This window comes from Nothoprocta perdicaria, unplaced genomic scaffold, assembly GCF_003342845.1.
Source record: "Nothoprocta perdicaria isolate Ctin4 unplaced genomic scaffold, notPer1 scaffold_83, whole genome shotgun sequence".
NCBI lineage: Eukaryota > Metazoa > Chordata > Aves > Tinamiformes > Tinamidae > Nothoprocta > Nothoprocta perdicaria.
In genome coordinates this window covers 664,841-686,121 of record NW_020456121.1, presented here as the reverse complement: position 1 = coordinate 686,121, position 21,281 = coordinate 664,841, and the positions used below count along the sequence as shown (strand labels likewise).

The 21,281-nt window shown below is 35.4% G+C and overlaps 1 protein-coding gene across 1 annotated transcript in view; it reads right to left on the bottom strand.

The window, feature by feature from the left end:
* PDE1A (phosphodiesterase 1A) overlaps positions 1-21,281 on the bottom strand; it is a 165,876-nt gene that overhangs the window by 30,527 nt on the left and 114,068 nt on the right. The window contains exons 7-11 of the mRNA XM_026052083.1: positions 12,753-12,866; positions 4,949-5,131; positions 4,456-4,522; positions 3,429-3,545; positions 2,293-2,433 (exon numbers count right to left, since the gene is read on the bottom strand). Coding sequence (XP_025907868.1) covers positions 2,293-2,433; positions 3,429-3,545; positions 4,456-4,522; positions 4,949-5,131; positions 12,753-12,866 — 622 coding nt within the window. The remainder of the gene's footprint in view (positions 1-2,292; positions 2,434-3,428; positions 3,546-4,455; positions 4,523-4,948; positions 5,132-12,752; positions 12,867-21,281) is intronic.

Below are 21,281 nucleotides of genomic sequence, written 5' to 3'. Positions count from 1 at the left end.
GCCGCCTTTTCAGAAATCAGCTTTTTTAGCAACTCAAAAGAGTTGCTAGACAGTACATCTATAATTAGAAGACAGTTCCTGACAGACGATAGCTAAGGGCTACAGCGAATCTTCTCTCGGTCTTGAGTGAGAGCAAGTTTTGTTAGATACTGTAGTGGTACAATCAAAATTCAGTTCAGTGAATCAGAGAATAGCTTCAGCTAAAAGATTTCTCAAGAAGCAGGAGGCAGCACGTGGAGGAAGAGTTAGAAGATGTTTTTTTCAAAGGGAAGAGGAAACGTAGACCACAGTATGTGGAGATCTGATAGACTCCAAATGGCTGGGATTTACTTTCTAGGTTGAAAATATTGCACTATTCAGGTGTAACACCTATTGGAAAAGATCTCTCCTGTTCAGAGGTGCTTTGGTGTGTTGTAAATTGTTTCTAAGTAAAAAGATCGTATTTCAACTTTTCTTGAGCTCTTGTTGGAACTATTTTTTTAAACAATAGTGGAGTAAAAAATGAATAAGAAATGGAATCTCACAATGCAGACTTTTTTTCACCTAATTTGAGCAATACAGGTGTGTGGGAAGAGAAAAAGGATGGTGGGAAGATGATCGATGACTCAAAAGTTCTTAGCAAGATATGTTCCCTGGGAATTGGGTTCTTAAACCTTACAAAGTTGAACACTTCATAAATGTGTGAGATACATTTCATTTGTATCATCTGTGGTTTAATCACATGGTGATGGTGAGGTTAATAGATTGCCATATATGAGCTGACTTTCTAACACATTGATCTGAGATGGTTGAACCTTCCTTTTCTTTTCCAGAGGGACAGCCAATACCTTTTGAAAAATATAATGATCATTTTATCTCGATAGATGRGAGAAATATGAGAAATGAGATATGGATATGAATATGCAAGTTATTCTTCACTGAAGTCTTCTCCATAAACTTAAAGAGAAGCACAAGCTCTGACCAGCTAAACATTTTGGCAAATACTGACATATGGCTGTTTTTCCAGCATCTGTAAAAGATAAAAAAAAATGTATGGCTTCAAGAACAGAAATCATGTAAAGGACTGTCTAAAGCTTAGCTTTTGGAAGCATTTGCTTCAGTACATCTTTCAGAAGCGTACAAGAAAGATAGCAGGTCTTTGTGAGGTTGGGGAATGAATATCAGCTCCTTAAGACACAATAAAAGCACAAGAACTTCAAATCATATGTCAATCTGCAAAACTCTCACAGGCATTTGATACAGAATTACGTCAAAGGCAAGTGACTCATTCCAAGTACATTTTAGAAGATATAGCAGAGTTAAAAGAGCTGTTAAAACAGACATAATCTGAATACAATTAGCTTGAGAACCCAGCTTCAAATTGTTACTGAGTAAGGGTCTGTAAGACTGAAGTTAGCTAGCTACACAAGGGGGGAAAAAAACGCCAAAAATTAAATAGATTATTTGTGCACTATACTGATGAGATCTCAAACTAGAAGTGAAATTCAGGACAGAAATGCTTTACAAGCTGCTGAATCAATATCACTTCTTTCAAACACTAATTTCCTTGTTCACTGTTTCAGTGCTTCACAAATACAAATCAAACACAATATACATAGACACAAACACACACATATATATAGAAGTGCATTTATAGAGAAAACTGAACTCTTCCAAAAGCCATTGGCAGAATCATGCATTTTCTCAGAGTCAGGTTTACCTTTTGTCTAAGAAAATCAAAAGTAAATCAGATGACACCCAATGCTGGGATTACACGGAAGTGTTTAAGACAAAGGTGTTTCAAGATGCTGGCCTCAGTTTCAAAGCTGTTTRGATATTGCAGGCTCCTGTCTGCTACAAGAAAAGGCAGCTGGGCAGGGTGCTAGGGCAGCCCTAAGGGTGTTACTGTGTTGAAGGAAAAGCAGCTGCAGAGCTCTTGCACARGTCTGCAAGGATTCAGTGGCCCAGCCCTCAGCAGATACGACGTTTCCTTGCCTGATCGCACCTCTCAGGCACCCATGTGGAAGGCAAAATTCTCACCTGCCCACTCCTGCATATGTATTGCTTTTCATACGATACTCCCAAACCCAGAGAGTGAAAAGCCAGAAGGATGTGTGGAAGATTTTTTCCCMAAAAAATCTTGGAGATTTTTAAGCTGGAAGAACTGTTATGATGACAAAATTTAGAGCCTGAATGCTAGTTTGATCAGAATTCCTATCTGAATAATTTTCAAGAGAGTATAAGAAGGGACGCATATATACATTCACCCAAAAGAGCAGAGAATCCAAGAAAAGAATTTGTTATGTTTCTTACCATGATACCAGTGTGAATCAGGATGTAATGCACAGTTTGAGTAACATCAGCTGCGTGGATCAAATTGTGATATGGATTTTTGAATTTGCTGTAACCAACCTCAAGTGCTTCAGCAAATGAAATAAGATTTGGAACAGGGATCTAGGGGAAGAAAAAATTAGAGTACAGTTTTTTTKTTTTTTTTTTTTCCAGTAGCAGCTGCCAAGTCAATCAGACAATTAAAAAAATACAAATTAATACACAATATAGTTTAGTTTCAGCAGAGCAAAACCAAAGCAATTTAAAACCTAAAGCTCTATAATCTGCATCAAGGAATCTTCTTCTAATTCTTGTAAGTTGCATATGTTGCTTATATAATGGAGGTAGGACAGATAGGAGTCTATTTTGGGAGTTATTTATTTTTCTGTGTTGTCTTTACATTCCTGAACCAAGATTTCCTTGATCCTGATAGTTCTCCTTCAATTCCTCCACACAATATAAAATAAAGGCACTGTCTAGCCATAACTTTTTTCCATTTAATTAAATTAAACTTTTCTTAAGATGTTTTTTCTTCACTATTTATTTACCTGAAGGCTAAACAGCGAGAGAGGGCTTAAGCCCACTGAGCCAGTGACATTGCTGACTTTCTGATCGATGTTAACGTAGCTCTGATGTAATTCTGGCTTCAAGCAATCATGTCATTCATGGGAAAAGCTGAAGTCTTGTTACCAGGTAAAGTCAAATTGCTCAGGCAGAGCTCAGCTTTTCCAATGAGGCATAGAGTTTTGCCTTGGAAAGCTTTTGCAATTCTAATGAAACTTTCGTTCAGTGCTATTATAATGATAAATTTGGCACTTGGGTCCATTTTTTAATGTAGCCTTTCAAAGCAGATTATAAACACTCCATATCATATTGGGACACCCTGCACACAGTGCTGCAAAACCATCTTCTCTGGATAGGTCACCAAAGTTGGTTAGGAGAGGAAGGTTCAGCTGAAACTGTCACAAAGTTTGGGGCAACAAACTGTAATCCAGGGTTCAATTCCATGCTCCACTGTACAATAAAATATCATTTCAAATATATTAAGGCTTTCTAATATTTTAAATCTGACATACTTATTTCTGCATACATATTTTTATTTCTGACTACTTTCTGACCTTGAAACGGCTCAAAAGGTCGTATCGGGTAAACAGTTCATACATCATAAATTTCAGACTGTGCTCTCCGCTTGCTTCATTTAGGGCAAACACATCAAAAGACCATTTATCAACATCCTGTAGATGAGAGGAAGAGGAAAAGAACAGAGTTTCCACAAACTAAAGTAGATTTCCACCTYTTGGGGTTGTTTTGCTTGTTTGTTTGTCATTTAAGTTTCTCAGACTGTCAGTATAGGCAATACATTTATGCTTTTACAKTTATTCCATAGAAATTATAAAAATACTTGTGACATGAGCTATACAACTTGGCATGCTTCAAAGCTAGGCCTTAGTCTTTCAAATGAAACTTTCAGTGCATAAAGTTTCTACTGAACCCAGTGGAGCTACTGTGAATACTTGCCTTTTAACAGGCTATCACGCAATCTTATTACCTGTATAAGAACCTGCAAATAACACAGCAATGCCTGATTTTAGGAGAAAAGGTGACTACCTTTTTTTTCCCCCCCCCTCTCTTCAAGAAATATCACTTTTTAAATTACATACTCTAGCCAGAGGAACTTCACTGTTATAAGAGATTGTCTTTGGGGTGAACTAGATTGATTTACAGCAAGTAATCTGGTATCTGGTATCTGGTCCATAAACTTCAGCTTCTTTTGTTAGCTCTGTCCCAATGCTACTACTCCTTTCTTTCCTAAAAAGGAAGCAAACACAGCTCTCCAAGACACTGATTACCATACCAGTGGGAGCTGATATAACCACGAATCTCATATTTTAATAAAAATTGCTATTCAAATTTTATCATAATGCTCTAATACCTTCTAAATGGAATCAGAAATAATCAGGGAAACAATAAACAGAATCAGACGCCTTTTTTTGTGAATTTTTAACCTCTACATTTCTCTGTTGACTTAGTCCTATACTATTAAAGATCACTAGGGTATGTTCAGCATCAAAATACACACATTTCATCCACCCTAATAGCCACTACATATACATTCAAATTTCACAATGGTTAAACTTATTTCACCTTAAATGTTACTATCACTTCTGCTGGATAAGCCAAACCAACCATGTTAGAAGTTCTTCGGTACATCCTAAAAGAATGAATAAGATATTAAGTAATAGCATTCTTTTAAAAATTAGTGGAACAATTCATCTTTTTTTCATTCTTCTTCAATAGTCTGTGAAATAMTATTAAACCACTTAAGGTCTGATCCCAAGGATGATGTAAGTCTTTTTATAATCTTTGTGAGAAAACCCCTTCTACTGGTATTATTAATGTTACTGCAGTATTTGATGCTTTTTCATTGTAGAAATTTACAAACTATAAATTTGGCCCTAAGTTACTAAAAAACAGAAGATTTGATTCAAATGTAGAGGAAAGAAATTGTAGAATTGAAACCCGAATTCCATCTCAAAGATTTGCTTTAGGCTTAGCCTAGCACTAAAAGTATCTTTAACAGAGAGAAACTACATTTAGATGTTCTGTTTATTATAACAAAAAAAGCCACAGCTCTCACCTTTCTACAAAAATTCCTGCCTGTACAGCGTGTACAATGCTCCGGAATTTGGGCTTTTCTTCCGGTCTCCTCTTCACCATCCCCATTTTCCTGGTGAACGTAGAAGCTAACCAGTCCCGCACTTCCAGAGGCACTGAATCTGACTGGATGTCAGACAGCTCATCCTCAGTGTCCAAAAGCTTTCTGCAAGTAGAAGGTAATTGAAAAATGGCAGAATGGACAGTTAATTTATCATTTTCTCCAATAGAGAAAACAATTTATCATTTTCTCCACTTCAGAAAAAAAAAAAATTATCATTTTCTCCACTTCTTCCACTTCTTGCCCTGTTCACATTCCAGAAGCTAAAAAATATTCCAATGCAAGATATTCAAGCAAAGGCAAATGAGAGAGTATTCCACAAGGTTGTTACCACTTTGGAGGATTGAAGTGTAATTAATGAGTTAGAAAATCTGAAGGAAATTTCTAGCAATTATTTGTTCGTATCACTCAAATTATTATTTTATTTTTAACCCCTAGAACAAAATCTCTTATATATTCAAATAAGAAAASATCATGATTTGCTTATAAGGCAATCTAATTGTGAGATTGAAATATCTTCTCCTGAATGAACAGGATTCCTGGGAAATATGCTTGGTAGGAATTGGGTTAACACCATTTGCAGTGGGAGAGAAAAAATTCTCTCTTCCCTTTCAGTTTTCATGTGGTCATCTCTGCTGTCTTTTCTGTCTTCTAAAATAACTTTTAATTCTTGTTACTACTTGTGCACTTACTCCTTATTTATTCATCACCTTTCACTCCTTTGTCCTTTTCTTGCTTCTCTTCATCACCAATTCCAAAATCTTGCTCTTCCCTAGCATACAGACGAAGCGAGTAGAAACATGGGTGATGAAAAAAACCTGAATATGTTTTAGTGCAAAGGAATGCCCACAAGAATATAACACTTYCTAGGGACTAGAGGAAAATGCCTATTATAAAATACGATGACAGCATTGCCATTCAAATTGTTTGTGAATGGTTATTAAAGTATTTGTGTGACCTGTTCTCAGTTTCAGCAGCTCATCTGCCTGGCAAGATATTTTGTGAGATTTGTCAACTGGAGTTTAAAAACAAATAAATAAAAAAAATAAAGCCCACAAAACATAAACGCCACAGAACATCTCCAAAACCATCACTGTTTCCTGAAAGGACAGTAGGTTTTCTCCTGTTTTTCAGGAACATAAGATTGCATAAGTATCTTTAATGCAGAGTGGAAAAGGAGCACACTGGTCAAAAATCRCAAGACTTTTGGAGCAGTGGGACACTGGCCAACAGTTAGCAAACAGTTAGTTTACAGGAACACGATTTGTGTAGAAGCAACAATTCTGGCAAGTACCTTGCAGAGTTGAACTACAGCTGACACCGGCCCTAGGCCAAAGGCCATACCTTGATTTTATTTCCTGAATTAAAAACTTGTTATACTTTACTTAAATCCCTACTAGCCTAACATTGTTATAAAACATCCTTGGGGAGAKCAGTATGTTTATATTTCTGAGGAATATTTGGCCTTTGATGTAATTGTTGTAAAATTCAAGAATAAAACTTACAGTCTTGCAAACATTTTTATTACCCTCCAAATTGTTACTCAAAGTAAGATGAAATTATTGCAGTGAAAGAAGCAGTATGGACATCAAGCCATGCACCAGCACGCTCCAAGGATATTCCACATCCAAGGCTTGCAAGGTACACTGTGCTTTCTCTAATCTTTTTAATCATTCATCTCTAAAGCAGGAAGACTATTCAGTCTGCATATTACAGTTCACACACCTTTATGAAGGCAGAAACAGGAAAACAGAATTTTATTTAACCAAAATTCTTCCCTTTGTTCAGTTTCCTGCTCTGAGCTTCACACTACAGGAATAAGACCACTCCTCTCCAATAGCCAAATAATGTTTATGTGAGAGAAGGAGAGAGACTAASTGTCTCCAGTTCTTATTCAGCTAACTAGGAAAGCAACAATTATACCACAGAATTACTCTTTAAGTATGATCCTTTTCAAGTATGAGCTGTTACAGATCCCTTGATCAGGAATCCCTTAATAACTTTTCCAGAAGAATTAGGTTCTTTCAGAAGCCCAACTGAAAGAAAATTTACAGAGAGAAAACGAGGGCRAGTCCTTTATCTGGTGACTATTTTATGTGCTTTCCTAACCTTTTGGAGAAACAGATTCCTATTACGGGAAATTACTCATGGTATACGTGCTGCTAAAAACGGCCTTTGAATAAACTCACTGATCTCTGCCATCATTTAGTCATTACAGTGACAAGGCTCATACGGATATAAACAGCTGGATAGTTAGATGGATCTGTAATTTGACAGTAATTCTATTTAGAAGGGGAAATAAATTAGGCTATATATTGCACTACATAAACTATGCTTAATTTTCCACAAATTGCTACAAAAAAATAGGATATTATTAACTTTCATGATGTAACTTTTGAATATTTTAGTTATCTGCTTATACTTAGATTAAAAATATTTCAATTATACTTGTTTCTGTGCATGAATATGTTACATAACTCGTCTGTATTCAGCAAAATATGTCTGTAAAATAACACAGATAAAGTGAATTTATACCCCAAAGCATAAAAATGTTAAACTGTTTTCATCAGTGATTTAACTGATTATTTTCAAAACATGCATATAAAAAGATTACTAAATGTAATTTAGAGAAATATCTCTTCAGTATAAATATTATCAGTATAGGTACACACCAACCAGAACTATACTTACGATAGAGTATCTGAAATTTTCCTTTTCACCCTGTGAGCATCAGTTTTTGATTTTGATGGGCCACTGTTAGTTTTGAGGGCAATCTTGTCCTTCTTCTCCTGCACCATTTCACAGTGTATTTGTTGACCCTGTTCTATCAGTGTAAGTCAGCTCATTGACTCCATCAAGCAAAGGGCCGCTCTCCCCGGTCAACGGGCGCGACCTTCTCCCTGTTCCACCTGTTGCTCGGAACTTTGGAGCAGGAACAGCAGAGCCCTGGAGCACAGGGATTGTGAAGTTGCGGTGGAGACACCTCTGACCCCTGCAAAGCAGTCACTGCTTTGGATACTTTCTACACTTACTGCAGTTATTGGGGAAAAATAACCAGAAGTTCAATATTATATTTCTATTCTTGAGGAATTGCATTACTGGTATTTTAATTTACATCTACTTAGAAATGACAACTTTTCAATAAAATAGATAAGAAGTTACAGGTTGGTTTTTGTCTAGTGTAGGTTATTAATGCCCCCCCCAAAATGGTAAGTTCTGAGGTACTTCCACTCCACTCTCCCCTCAACACAAAGTCAGAATTTCAAGGTCACATATAATTATTTCTCCTATATATCTTTGACTTATTAAAGAGAGGCAACATGTGGAAGAGACATGTGGGAAGGAGAAGGGGAGGCCAGGGTTAGTTAATTCCATTTGTTCCGTGAGTGGAAATCCCATCGAGAGTAGTGGCAGGATGCAAGATATGGCCCAAGGCACTTCAGCTTAGCAATCAATACTGCAGTCAGAATAAATTATAACTGATCTTCTTGTCACAGGACTGTGCTTTTTGCCAAGAATAATCCTTCAAAATGCAAGTTGTGATCATTTCTAGCTCTTTTTTTCTTTTAAAGCAGGATTTTAAATATGGTAATGAATTAGGTAGACACACATTTCCCTTAGGAATGCATCAGATGTACTATGGAGAAGAAAGAAAAGAAAATGATAATAGATAATGGATAAGAAGGAATAAAATGTTCAGTGCTGATCAGTCACACTTCCTAATAGAAACAGAGATTCCAAAGAATGTGATGCTGTGAAGTATGGGGATCAAGGAAAGTTAAAAGAAGGCAGGGGCAGTTCTTTACCTATTTAGTCAATTAAGCTAATAATTAATCACTTAGAAACGAATCAATTATAGTCCTTTCCTAGGTCTACCATGCTAAAAAATATATAGTCCAAATGGCCTATTTACGTTTTTATCTGCTGTTTGTGTTTTACTGTCCCATTATCTTCCTAAAATTAATATATTCATTCCATATTTATCTCCCTTACAGTCCAATAGAATTTCCATTAATTTTCACCAAAAAAATTCTCTTGACTTCTACTAAAAATAAATTCCAAAAATGATTGAGGTGCATTTCTAGCAGATACAGGTCCATCTAAAGCAGAAAACAAATCTGTCAACATATTATCCTCTTGAAATTTAGCAAAGCACATTCTCAGAAGAATTGTCCTCATATTAAGAGCTTCCAGTTAATCACAAGCAATTACATGAATATAAAATTAATATTTAAGTTTGTGGTTTAACTTCAGGCTTAAATAATTTTCACTTGTGATCTCTCCTCCATTAAGTCATCTCAGAAGAATCATATAGTCCACATTCTCGGCAAATAAATACCAAATTGGGCATTTCATTCTACTTGTGTAAGCCTTAAACTGCTTTCATTTTCCTTTGGATATTGCTAGATTAGGAACAAAAACGTTTTTGAGTGTGAAATTTGTCTCATTCCCCTATAATAAATTGCATCATTGACCAACTGCCCCACTATTCTGTGAATGAAATGACATCTTTCTTCATAAACTCAAAGATCATTCCTTCATGACCTAGACCCAAGCATCACCTAAAAACAGAGAAAATTCATCAAGATTTGTTGGCATTATTTATAAAATCTACAAAGCTTGAACCTCTTYCCCTGAGGAGGTCTGAGGAGGGCTCAGGGTTGCAAAACACTTTTCTGAATATTTTCAGCTGACAACAAACATAGGCTTCATCCTCCAAGGCACTACTATTCTTTCAAGAAAATTTTTAATGCAGCTCACAATTAGTCAGTATTGAGAAATACAGCAGTCTTAAAAACTACTTTTTATTGAAGCTGATTTATTAACATAGGAACTTCTAACATGGATACAGATTAAGYTTATAGGAAAACAGGTCTTCCTCCCATCTGTGCTTTCTGCCTTTTCACCAGCTCAGAAGCTGACAAAGGGCATCCTGCGAAAACTTCCTATTTCACTGTTGTGAAATATGGAATATTGCCAGTCACTGTCTCATATCCATTTTTCATAGTTAGTAAGACTGGCCTTACTGTCCACTTAGATTTTAAGGAGTCTACTATTAGGTTTCCATAAATAAAATCTGTTGTATTATTTCTCTGCATTTTCCTCATCCCAATTGGTTATATTTTTGGAAATGGCATGTTAGTATGTTACACATAGCTTTTAAAAAATATGATTGTTTTCAGATAAAAAAGCTATACTGTATGGTGACAGAGGATCAGCCAGAATGAAAATAAAACCTGAGAAAGACACTTTTTATGCTTGAATTCTATAGACTATTTCCAGTATAACTGTTGTACTCTGTAAATAAAGTTTCAAGGGGCTGTCAGTTCATATACAAGCCTATACTGATACAAACACACACAATTTACAGAAAAATACAGGCCTGTCAGCTCAAAATAACAATATAGAGAAAAAAAAATGGGTATCTCCATCTCATTTAGTTTAAGAAGCTGGAGCTGGCAACTGAAAAAATCAGGCTTACAAAGTGCAAGGTGATTTTGCTGGAGTAATGCCTGAAATTTCTAAGCAGAACAAATGATTCTCCAGAAACGTGGAAAAGGGCAGGCTCTCCCTCGATCCCTGGCTGTGCTACTGAACACACTCTATCAGAAACTCATGCTTTGCTCCCTTCATTGCCCTTAGTTTTAAGTTTTTTTATACAGTGAAAAAAATCAGATTGTTCTGAAAGAAAAAGCATGCAACAAATTAAATGTTGTTGACCATCGAGTCAGAGAAGAGCAAAAACTTTATAAAATTATTTCCAAATAATCTGATTCATTAAACTTTTGGAAAATCTTCACTATGAAGTCACAATGCCCCTAGGACTTTAAAGAGTGGCCTGCTGGCTCTGAAAATCTTCCAAACCACTGTAAAATAATATATGTTTATTTTCATTTGGGCAGCTACATAATCCTGCCGTTCTGTCCTCTGAGGGCAATTAAGATTTGCTCGCACTAACAGGAACACATGTGTTGCTGCCACAAGTCAGATATTTGCAGCTTTCCCAGTTCTCCCTGCAGAAGAAATTGCTGTTTCTTTGTCCCAGTTCTCCCACATGGTGCCAACAGCAGTGGACTCCCCAGTATCACAGTTTTATTTATTTCCACAGTTGTGCTGCTACTGCTCAGAAAGAGCTAATAAAATGTAACTATTTAACCATAATGTTTGAGAGGTGCATGGAAGGAATATTGCCCCTGTTCACAGCTCTGAATACCATTTGATTAAAAATCCCCATGATTTTTAAGGAAAAATGCTTCCTAAGCACTAATCATTGATGGTGTCACAGTATTCTGTAGAACAGGCAAGAGAGGACCAAGATTTTCCAAAGCTGCCCGGGAATTTGAACAATGTTAAAATACATATTTAGAACCATTGCTGGAACCTGAGACTTTCTGACTTATGTTATCACATGGGGCCCGAAGACAAGTTCATTGATGATACCTTTATATCAGTTTCCCTAAGGAACTGAAYGAGTTTAACTACACATTGAATAATGTAAATATGCACACCAGCTTTTATTTCAAGACAAAAAGAAAATCTAGTCAACTAAGCTGAAATATATATACCAGCAATGGCATTTAGGCTGAATTAACTACTAATAATTTAAATTATTTAATTTTAATTCATCTTTATCACAAACTCAGATCCCCTGGGACTTGCACATGTTAAACCTCAGAGCAGGGCACCAGTATGAGCAATGCTGCCAACCTAGTCTCTAATGTAGTTTGTGGCAAAAGGAACATAGGTACCTGCTTCATTTATTCTCATTTTCCTTCTTACTTGTCTAGCTATCGCCCCACAGCAGAACCTCAAGTTATAGACTGGCAGTCCTTGATGTGAGACTCTTAATATGAAAGGAAAGGAAACAGGGAAACATGACAGCAGTGCTTTAAGGACCGTATCAAATATGTTGATTGTCAAGGAGAGAGGGACAGGGATAGGGACAGAGAGATCCATGAAATAATTAATGTGTCAGACTTGAATTTAATATAGAACTAAGACTAGACATATGCTGCATATTCATACGACATTGAAAACATTTTGCCAGACATTTTTAGAAGAACATTCTGCATAGAGGGAAAAATGAAGGTCACTATCGTGAATTCAAAAAAAAAAAAAAAAAAAAAAAAAAAAACTCAAAAGATCTCGTTAGTTATGTACTACAATTGAAGTTAACTATCTTAAAATTCCTTGAAGTCATACATTTTGAACTTGTAATTTCACTGTAGCCATTTCACATCAAAAATTATTGCCTGCAATACTTCCAGTAGCAATAAACATAAATAAATTACAAACAAAACCTCAAATGGAAAATAAATCATAGCTTGTCATTGATTTTTGGATTTAAGGGCCAAATTCTAATACTCTGACTCATCTCCACTAGCACGTAATTTCAAAACAACTTATTTTGTTCAATGATATAGTTCTCAGCATGTTCATCAGCATGTGGCCCTTGGTGGGATGGAAAAACCCTTCAGAAAAATTCTGATGACTTTATASTGTGCACGTTTGACCACCGAGGTAGACAAGAACTGAGCAGACTCTCCAGATGGCAGCTACATTTGACCTTCAGAATCTTCTTGCTTTAATCTCGTCACTGAGAGGCCACAAAGGCACATAYGGTTCTCCTGCTTTGCGAGGACCTAGGGCTAATAATGTCAGCCAGAATTATGTGCAAAGGCCAAATGCAGCTGCCCTTCCTCCCGGCCCGTATCCCTCGCCTTACCTGGTTTCATCGATATAAACCGCCTCGAGCACAGACGCTGCGTATTCAATGTTCTTTTTCAAGTCCACCACATTAATGTCACCCTTCTCCAGCTGCTTTACTAGGCATCTTAATCTGTAAAGAAAAAAAAAATATATCAACACATTGCTTGTGTCAGATTTTACTGCATTTCCTATTTGAAAATGTTGGAAGTCGTTCTTCTATGTTGGAAGCCATACAAGTGCCAGTGTAAAGGCAAGAGATCTTCATTGCATTTCCTATTTTTTTTTCAGTCCTTTTAGAACACACAACTGCTGTAAGTGTGCACAGCTGCTCTGAGGTATGGATTAAGAAAAGGCATATGCATTTCAGTAAGTCGTAGAGGACTTGATAACTACCATTGGACTTGCTTTACATTTACTTGTACTATAATGTCTGAGTCTCTAACTTTGATTAAGTAACCTCTAAAAATTGCAAAATGTTTTACTATAACTCTTCTATGCCTAGAAGGTCTGTTGCATTCATTTCCATGTCTTTTTTTTTATTTATGCCTGAAGTACATTTTTGCTGCAGAAGTTTTATTTCTTACGAGCATGAGCTAATGTGAAGCTCCATTGCTTCTGTGTTTACCAGATGAAAGGTGGTGCCTATGACATTTGAAAAATCCAAATATTTTCCCAAGGGTGCTTTTGCTTTTAGCTTTGAGCACATTCTTTTACATTACAAACATGGATACACCCAAAAGAGAATTTGTAAGGCATCAGTTCAAGCCTCTGTAGCAATAAACTTAAAGAGATAAACTATTGGAACACGAGATTGTTCTTCCTAACCTTTTTGAAGAGARGAATACCTCTCATCATTCTGCGTTATTTAACTGCATAGAGCACTCACAGGGCTGTAGTGAAATGAAAAGCTTATCAGTAACTGCATAGATTTATGACTAATTGGATGCTTAAAGAGGTTGGGGAATTTTCTTCTGTGTTCTGTTTCCAAGTTGAAATGAAACAGTTGTCTGTTATGTAACACAAAGATATAGGGTTTTTTTTGCTTGCAGTATACCACATCATTACTTTAAGATTATTTTCACAAATTAATCTTTTTTTATACTTATGAAATACAGGGAAAAATGTGTGAAACAAGTATTAAGAAGTGGATAGAAATTGGCAGTCTGCAGTAGCTGAATTTACATCAGATAAAATCATATTCATGACACATGAAAAAACAATTATATAAATATATTTACATAACATACAATAGAATACAGAGAATATATGAGAGATAATTACTAACAAATAAATTCTAAAATAATGGCAATCTGATGACTGTTTACTTTTATTGATCAAAAACAAAGTTTGATTGGACTCAATTAAAATATATGAAAAGAAATAAGTGGCTATTTCAAACAAATCTCTCATAAGCTTGCAAAGTTTAAATCCAAACTTAGATCAAGTTGCTCTGAGTCATATCCACTTGAGTTTTGAATATCTTCAAGCATGGAGATTCCATCAACATTCTGAGTAACTAGGCTATGTTTGACCAGCCTCACTGAGAATTATATTTTCTTAATATCTAACTGGAATTTCCTTTGGACAACTTTTGCCTCCCATCTTTTGCTGGGCACTTCCAAGAAAAGTCTGGCTACAATGGCTCCAACTACTTTATAACTGAAGTTTAACTAGGTAGCTGGAGACAGCAAGAAGATCCACCCATAGTATTTTGGTTGAGTGCTTGGGACTTCTGTTGGGTAATAATCATGAGGTGCACTGCAACAGTGTGAAAAATGGTTTTACTACACAGCAAAATGTATTAGGTAGCTATGACAGTATATACACGTTCTGTATATCCTCAACATATTTTGCATTAAAGCAAAATAACCACGCAGTTTAACAGTTGACATTTCACTAATGGGTTTAACATTTTGGTAAAGAATAAACATGTCAATTCATGAGACAAAACAACAACAAGTGTTAAAATACTCATAGCCCAGTATTTCACAAGACAAGGAAAATTGCAGAGAAGAGGAAGAAAAGTATCAGAAGTTAATTATTATTCCAGATGTACTGGACCGGATTTTTTGTGGATTTGTTTTCTTTGAACTAAGTGTAACAAAGTGAAAAGAAGCATGAAACACCCTCCATAAATGTGATATACTTCTTAAAACTTCAGCTCATGATATACTGCCTGTGAAATGTGCTACTAAGAAATAATAGTAACAAGAAAAAAAAACCCTGAATGGGCTAGTAACTGTGAAATAGAGTAATGAACTATGCTGAGGTATGAAGAAAACAGAACTTAACACAAAACAGTGTGAAAGCAATAAATCTGTGGAAAGAAAGAAACATTTCTCTTAGGACAACTGACAACCTCATTTCCAAACCAGCAGTCACGGTTTGAATGACACATCTGTAATTAATAAGTATATGGGTGGAGAAGCAACTTTTGTCATACTGGGTAAACACCAGTACCAGAGCTGTGTGATTAAAAGTTTTTACAGGACGGTCCAAAGCGGCTCTGCTCCCACCTGTGTTTACTAGTGCTGTCTGTGAGTGGCAGCTTTCCAGGAACAGGCTTTCCTCATTCTTCATATTCCCATGGAGCACATAACCATGGCCAACCACAGCACCCTAAGCCCACCCAGCTAGGCAAACCAGAAGACACAGAACTACATCTTTCTTTCTTTCTTTTTCTTTTCCCCCCCCCCTCCTTTACCTTGGTTCAAAATTCTCTCCTTACACCATATTTGAATTAAAGATTTGGGAAATCTGAAATTTGTAGGAGTTTTATCAGATTAACTGAGGATATTTGAGAAGGATATTTATTCTCTACGTAGTCAATCAAATTCGGACAATTTCAGAGAAATGCTGAAATATTGTCCTCAACACAGATTACAAAGACAAGATGCCAGGAGGGATTTGCTTGAGAAGGGAAATTGTAAAATAGAGAAACAAAAGACTCTGACAATTCCAGCCTCAGAAGTTTCATCCACTGCCTCTTTCTTTTTCCAAAGTAAAATTACCAGTGATCACCAAGAATAAAACACACTTGCTTCCTCTTATARTTTTAAATTAATGGAAGTTACTGTTGAAGATGGACAACAAACAAATAGTTATTTGGAAATAATAAACACATACTACTGCTAATTATATAGAAATAGCTATTAATATTAATATTTAATAACAACAATGCCACTTTGAAGTGATCTSTCTTGATGAAATAAACTCCAATTGTAAGCTGCATATTGTTACATGTYCCTGAAATAATTGAGAAAATCCTAGCTGTGTGCCAAAGGCATCAATCTCTTGAAAAGATGATAAGCAAATACTGACAATGTGTTAAAAAGAGTAAATACAGAACAAATTATTACTTTCCCGTAAGCAATACTTTCAAGGGTTTTTTTTTGGTAATTTAACATTGAATGGAACAATTAAGTGGATAATCATAGGCATGTGATTTCACTTCCAAATGAACATCACACATTAAAAATTAGATGATATGTAATCTAAAATAAAAAACAAGAAGGAAAGCAACTGTGTCAACAATATGGTTATTTATAACTTAAACACTCCAAGTAACTCTGGGGAAGTGGGAAATTTTCCTTTAAAATTATCTAGAATTAAATTGACAAAACGAAAAGCAATCACACTACCTGCAGCGATTTGTGACTCACTATCCTTTGAATTTTACATTTTTATATGAATATGATGGATGTATCAAATCCATATCTAAATAAATCATGTTTCTGCCCAGTGCTTAAAAATAACATAGATCAGAAATAAAAAATGGATTATAATAATAACTAAAACCATGCACAAATCCCATCCTCTCACTTTTTCAAGTCACAAATCCTAATAATGTAAGGATTACTAAAGTCTTTTATTGTTATGACAAAGTATTTTCATTGTATTTTCTATAAGATGGAAGAAAAATATGAAAACCATAGATATAATTGTAACACTTGTAATAGATTAATATGAAAGAATAGGCCTAATCATCCCAAGRAATGAGCGATTCAGAGGAAAATCCAGAATACTTTAACAAAGATTCAGGAATGATTGGAAACTCCTGTTTCCCCATTACATTGCCCATTCCCATGCACAGTTATAGAGTCACCATCTAGCATCGCTTCACTAGGATTCAAACCAAGGACTCCCAATTCAGACCTTGCAATTGAGTCAGTTTCCACTTCCCTGGGGCATTAAAAATACACTTGTAAATGTGGTTATCTAATATTTCTTCTAATTAGAGTTGCTGCCTCTCAGTAAATTCTGATATTGTGAAATGCAAAAAAGATGTATCACACTTTTAAGTGCAGCAAATGTGTTTTATGAAATTACTTCTCAGTTACTCCTGTGCTTGAGCATATGCACAGGAAGCCTTGTGGTTGCTAAGAGCTTCAAGAATCACATTTATTTCATGATTATTTTAGGCACTGTGAGTGGTACAGTCTGATCTGTAATTATGATTCAGTCATTAAAAAATAAATATTGAATATGCTGTTAATTCATCTAACATTTTGATATTCTGAAATTGTAATCCCATACCAAAAAAATTGAACTACAAATTCTGCAGCCATAATATTGGACCTTGTTAATAATAAAATTTGACATTTTCATGGTGATAGAATAGCCTTGACTGCTTAAATACTGATTATAGTTGTGCAAGAAGAACTGGTTTTCCTCCAGAGAAGGATTCTTTATTAGGTTTCTTTCATTTTACCTCACCCATTCTATAAATTTTCATGGCACTTAGCACAGCTAAGCTATGCAAATATTACCCTTTGGGTCTCATTTAGTATCAAATTCAATTTTATTTAAAGACTAAAGCAAAATTTAGTCAAAGCTCCTAAGTTTTCTTTAGCACTATGTGAAACCACAGAAAACCACAAGAGATTTACGTGGTTTCCACCTGAAACCATAAATTGAGCCAAGCTCTCCAAAACATTCTTGATTTTTAGCATAATTCTCAACATACCCAACTAAAGAAGTTGTAGAGTGCCTGAGATGCCTTAGAATCTTTGCTTCAGTAATGTTAATTTGAACATGCTATTTGAAGCTCTTTAGCCTTTTATCATCACCATCACTACCCTCATTATCATCATAACCACCACTGGCTGCCCTGGAGATCCTCCCCTGGAAGCTAGTGGCTGTGGTTGTCCCTGCTGTTTGTCTTTCTCTTCCACTTATTCATTCTCCCCCAYAAGTAACCTTCACCATGACAGTTGAGGCATGCATGCCATTAGACACAGGCCCCATGAATTCCCATCCATGTTGCACTCCATGCAACACAAGGCACGTAATCAAACCTTTTAAAGTCAAGCTTTGACTTTCTTTCAGACACCTCTCTCACTTCTGCTAAGGAATCACCTGTATATGCAATGCAAATTTAATTTAATTGCTTTCCAGGTTGAAGCTTAATGAAAAAATCCCCATACTTTCCATTTCTTAGTATTTTTATATGTTTAGATATTTTATTCATTTGCTTCTCTCCAGTCATCTGTATACTCTACAAGTACAAAATGAAAAAAAAAAAAAAAAATCTTAAAACATTTCTGCTGAGTTCTTGTGGAAGAACTTCCCAAACTCAAKCAAGTCGTGCACTGAAGATTTGATTGAACTGGCAACCATATGTTACATTAGCAGAGCAGGAACTTTCCTAACCAGCCTACTTTAATTARTTTTGAGGGAACATATGAGAAGCAGGACCCTCCCACTGACAACTTAAGAGAAAAGGATGAATCTTACATTCCTGATTTACAACTCCACTGCATTTCAAATGCAGTTAAAGGTCAAATATTTCTGAGACACCATATTGCTAATAACAGCCTTCAGTGTGTCAAATAACCTATAGAAGAAAAAATCAACCCAGAAAACTAAATTCTTGCAGAAATTACTTCAGCAGCCTTAGTATCTGGGAGCATCACTGACAGAAACTTCAGCTCAGAAACTTCTACAGATTTTATATTTGTTTTATGAATTAACACAAGTTTTATTTCCATCCCATTGATGGACACATATATGATGTGGAATAATAGGAATAAACCAAAAGAAWCTTTTTTATCTCTATCTTCTCATCATCTTCTCAATATCTTGTGTCTAGTTAATGAGACAGATCTGAATATTCTATGCAGAACAATCTCCTGTGAAATCTAGTCTCTACTTACACTAAAACCCTATTCATATTKCTATCAACTCAATTACCAAATTTCCATTTCATAATCATTCCATGAAATCATATAAAAATAATGCAAAATTTATAGGACTTATTTGTAAATTTTAAATTATCATCCTAATCGCTTTTGAGGAATACTTATATTCCTGAATGTTCTTAAATATTAATTCTGAAGACTGACATTTGATCTCTAAGGTTCCCCTGCATATTGTATATTGCGTATTGTTATATAGGGTGCTAGATAAAGCTATTTAATCTTGAAGTTGCCAAATGCTCAAACARTCTGTATGTCTCAAAGTGTTAATTACAATCCAGATAAATTAACTCCCTGAAAGCTGACAAATCAAATGTAAAATCATTAGCTGTCAAAAATCATGCTCCAAAACGATGGAATACTTTCAGTAAGCCTTATCTGCAGAGGCTGATAACTTCTGATTAACACACAAAAAAGGCCCCAAAATTTCCTTATTCTCTGTGCCTTTTAAAAAGTTCTATTTCTGTTGCAAAATGCAACTTTGAACACATTGATGATGCTTACAAAGAGGCAAAAGCCTCAAAAACTTGCAAAGCAGCCACACCCCCCCTTTTTTAGAATAACTTCATGGCAGAAGGATRTTTCTAAATAGATTACTTCACAATGATGTCCCATCACAAATCAATGTCTTCCTTGTTATTTTTCTCAACATACAACTTACTGATTTTATACTAACAGCAAACAGAGAGTATATACAGACTAACATAAAAATAACTGTTTGGAACGGACCTTAGCTCTCTGCCCTTATCCCACTCCATTCTTTCTTAAAATTACTGCTCTGCACATCTGACAACACAACTGCATGTGTAATAACAGCTCTCTAAACAGATGCTGTCAAAACAATATGATTTACTTCAAATATGTTTTTTYTTTTTTTTAAGTAAGCAGGATTTTGACTGAAATTTTTGACTGAACCAGATTAGAGGCCAGGCGTAGGCGCAGTTACGCTATGAGACACATCAAGTATAGAAGGGTGAACTGGACTAAGGAGACCAATACATATGAATATGCTGTTCCACAAACATAAACCTGCTTCAGACTGACTTGTTAGTAGGCTTAGAATAAGTCCTACCTTCTACTKAAATTAAATCTAAACACTCAAAGCATCAGAATAGAAAAGGTATACTTCTAACATGTTCATCATACCTTATAGGTGGTTTTCACAGACTGTGAACAAATCACAGATCTCTATTTGTGGGGAAAATATTATGAAATATGAAAAAAATACAAATAATTATTAGGAACTACCATGGTCTACTGAATAAAGCATTAAAATCAAGAATTGCCTTGGTATATATCCTATAAAATATTCCACCATCTTAATTCAGATTTTTTTTTACTGAATAATTAACAACTTCAACAAATCTATTTACAATGCTTCCATTGTATGTGAAATGTATGCTTCCACTTCTTTTCATTTAAAAGACAGGAGGCATAAATGCTTTAACAAAATGGTTCTAACAATTATAGTACAATTCTTCTCTAAAATCATTATCATCTCAGTAAATCTCAAGAAAGGACATAGAACATGTTATACAAATACATATATAGCAACATAAAAATACAAATAGGGCTTTTATTTAAAATTGTAATACTGCAATTAAAATGAAGAAAAAAAAGAAAAAATGTAGGAGATGCTAAAATTCAGCGCTCTGTTAAGTGTGAAACTAACTTCKAACATTTAAAAATGTTAAAAATAAATGTTCTCTTGAAGAATTGACAAATCAAAGTACTTAAAAGTAGAACTTGGTAATGAAAAGTAGAACCCAAGAAAAAAATGAAACAATCTTGAGAGATGTATAAATKTTTGAAGGAGGAAAGGATCCTGTGAATAAAATTTACCTTCTGTTTTYTAAGACTGTCCATAAACAGGATAAAGCATAACATTACCTTTCTTAAACATGTAAACTTAATGTTTGATAAATGYAAAGAGAAACAAGCCCTGGAATTCTTCAGGAAGAATGATACTGAAACACTTACGTCTGCACAATATTGCATGTTATACCACTATAGTGCATGATGTACATTGGGTTTGGATCCATATACAGCTGTGTCAGGCRTCTGTAGCCAAGACAGAAGGGAATGGTCAAGGACTGGAACACAACTGCTATTTCTATCAGATGAGAAAGGGCTTCGGCCCCTCAGTACAAGGGCCTGGATTTTGTAGGGCTGGGAAGTAAAGCAGATGAGAGGTCATTCCTTTGTTGCTGCTGTTCTCTGTGTCCTCATCCATGCTGGCTGCCTGTAACATCATCTCCGGTATTCCTTCCACTCCATCCATATGTAACAAAAACAGGCTAATAGCTTGTCAGAACACTGTGCAAGGAGCTGCAAACTGATGCAATGTG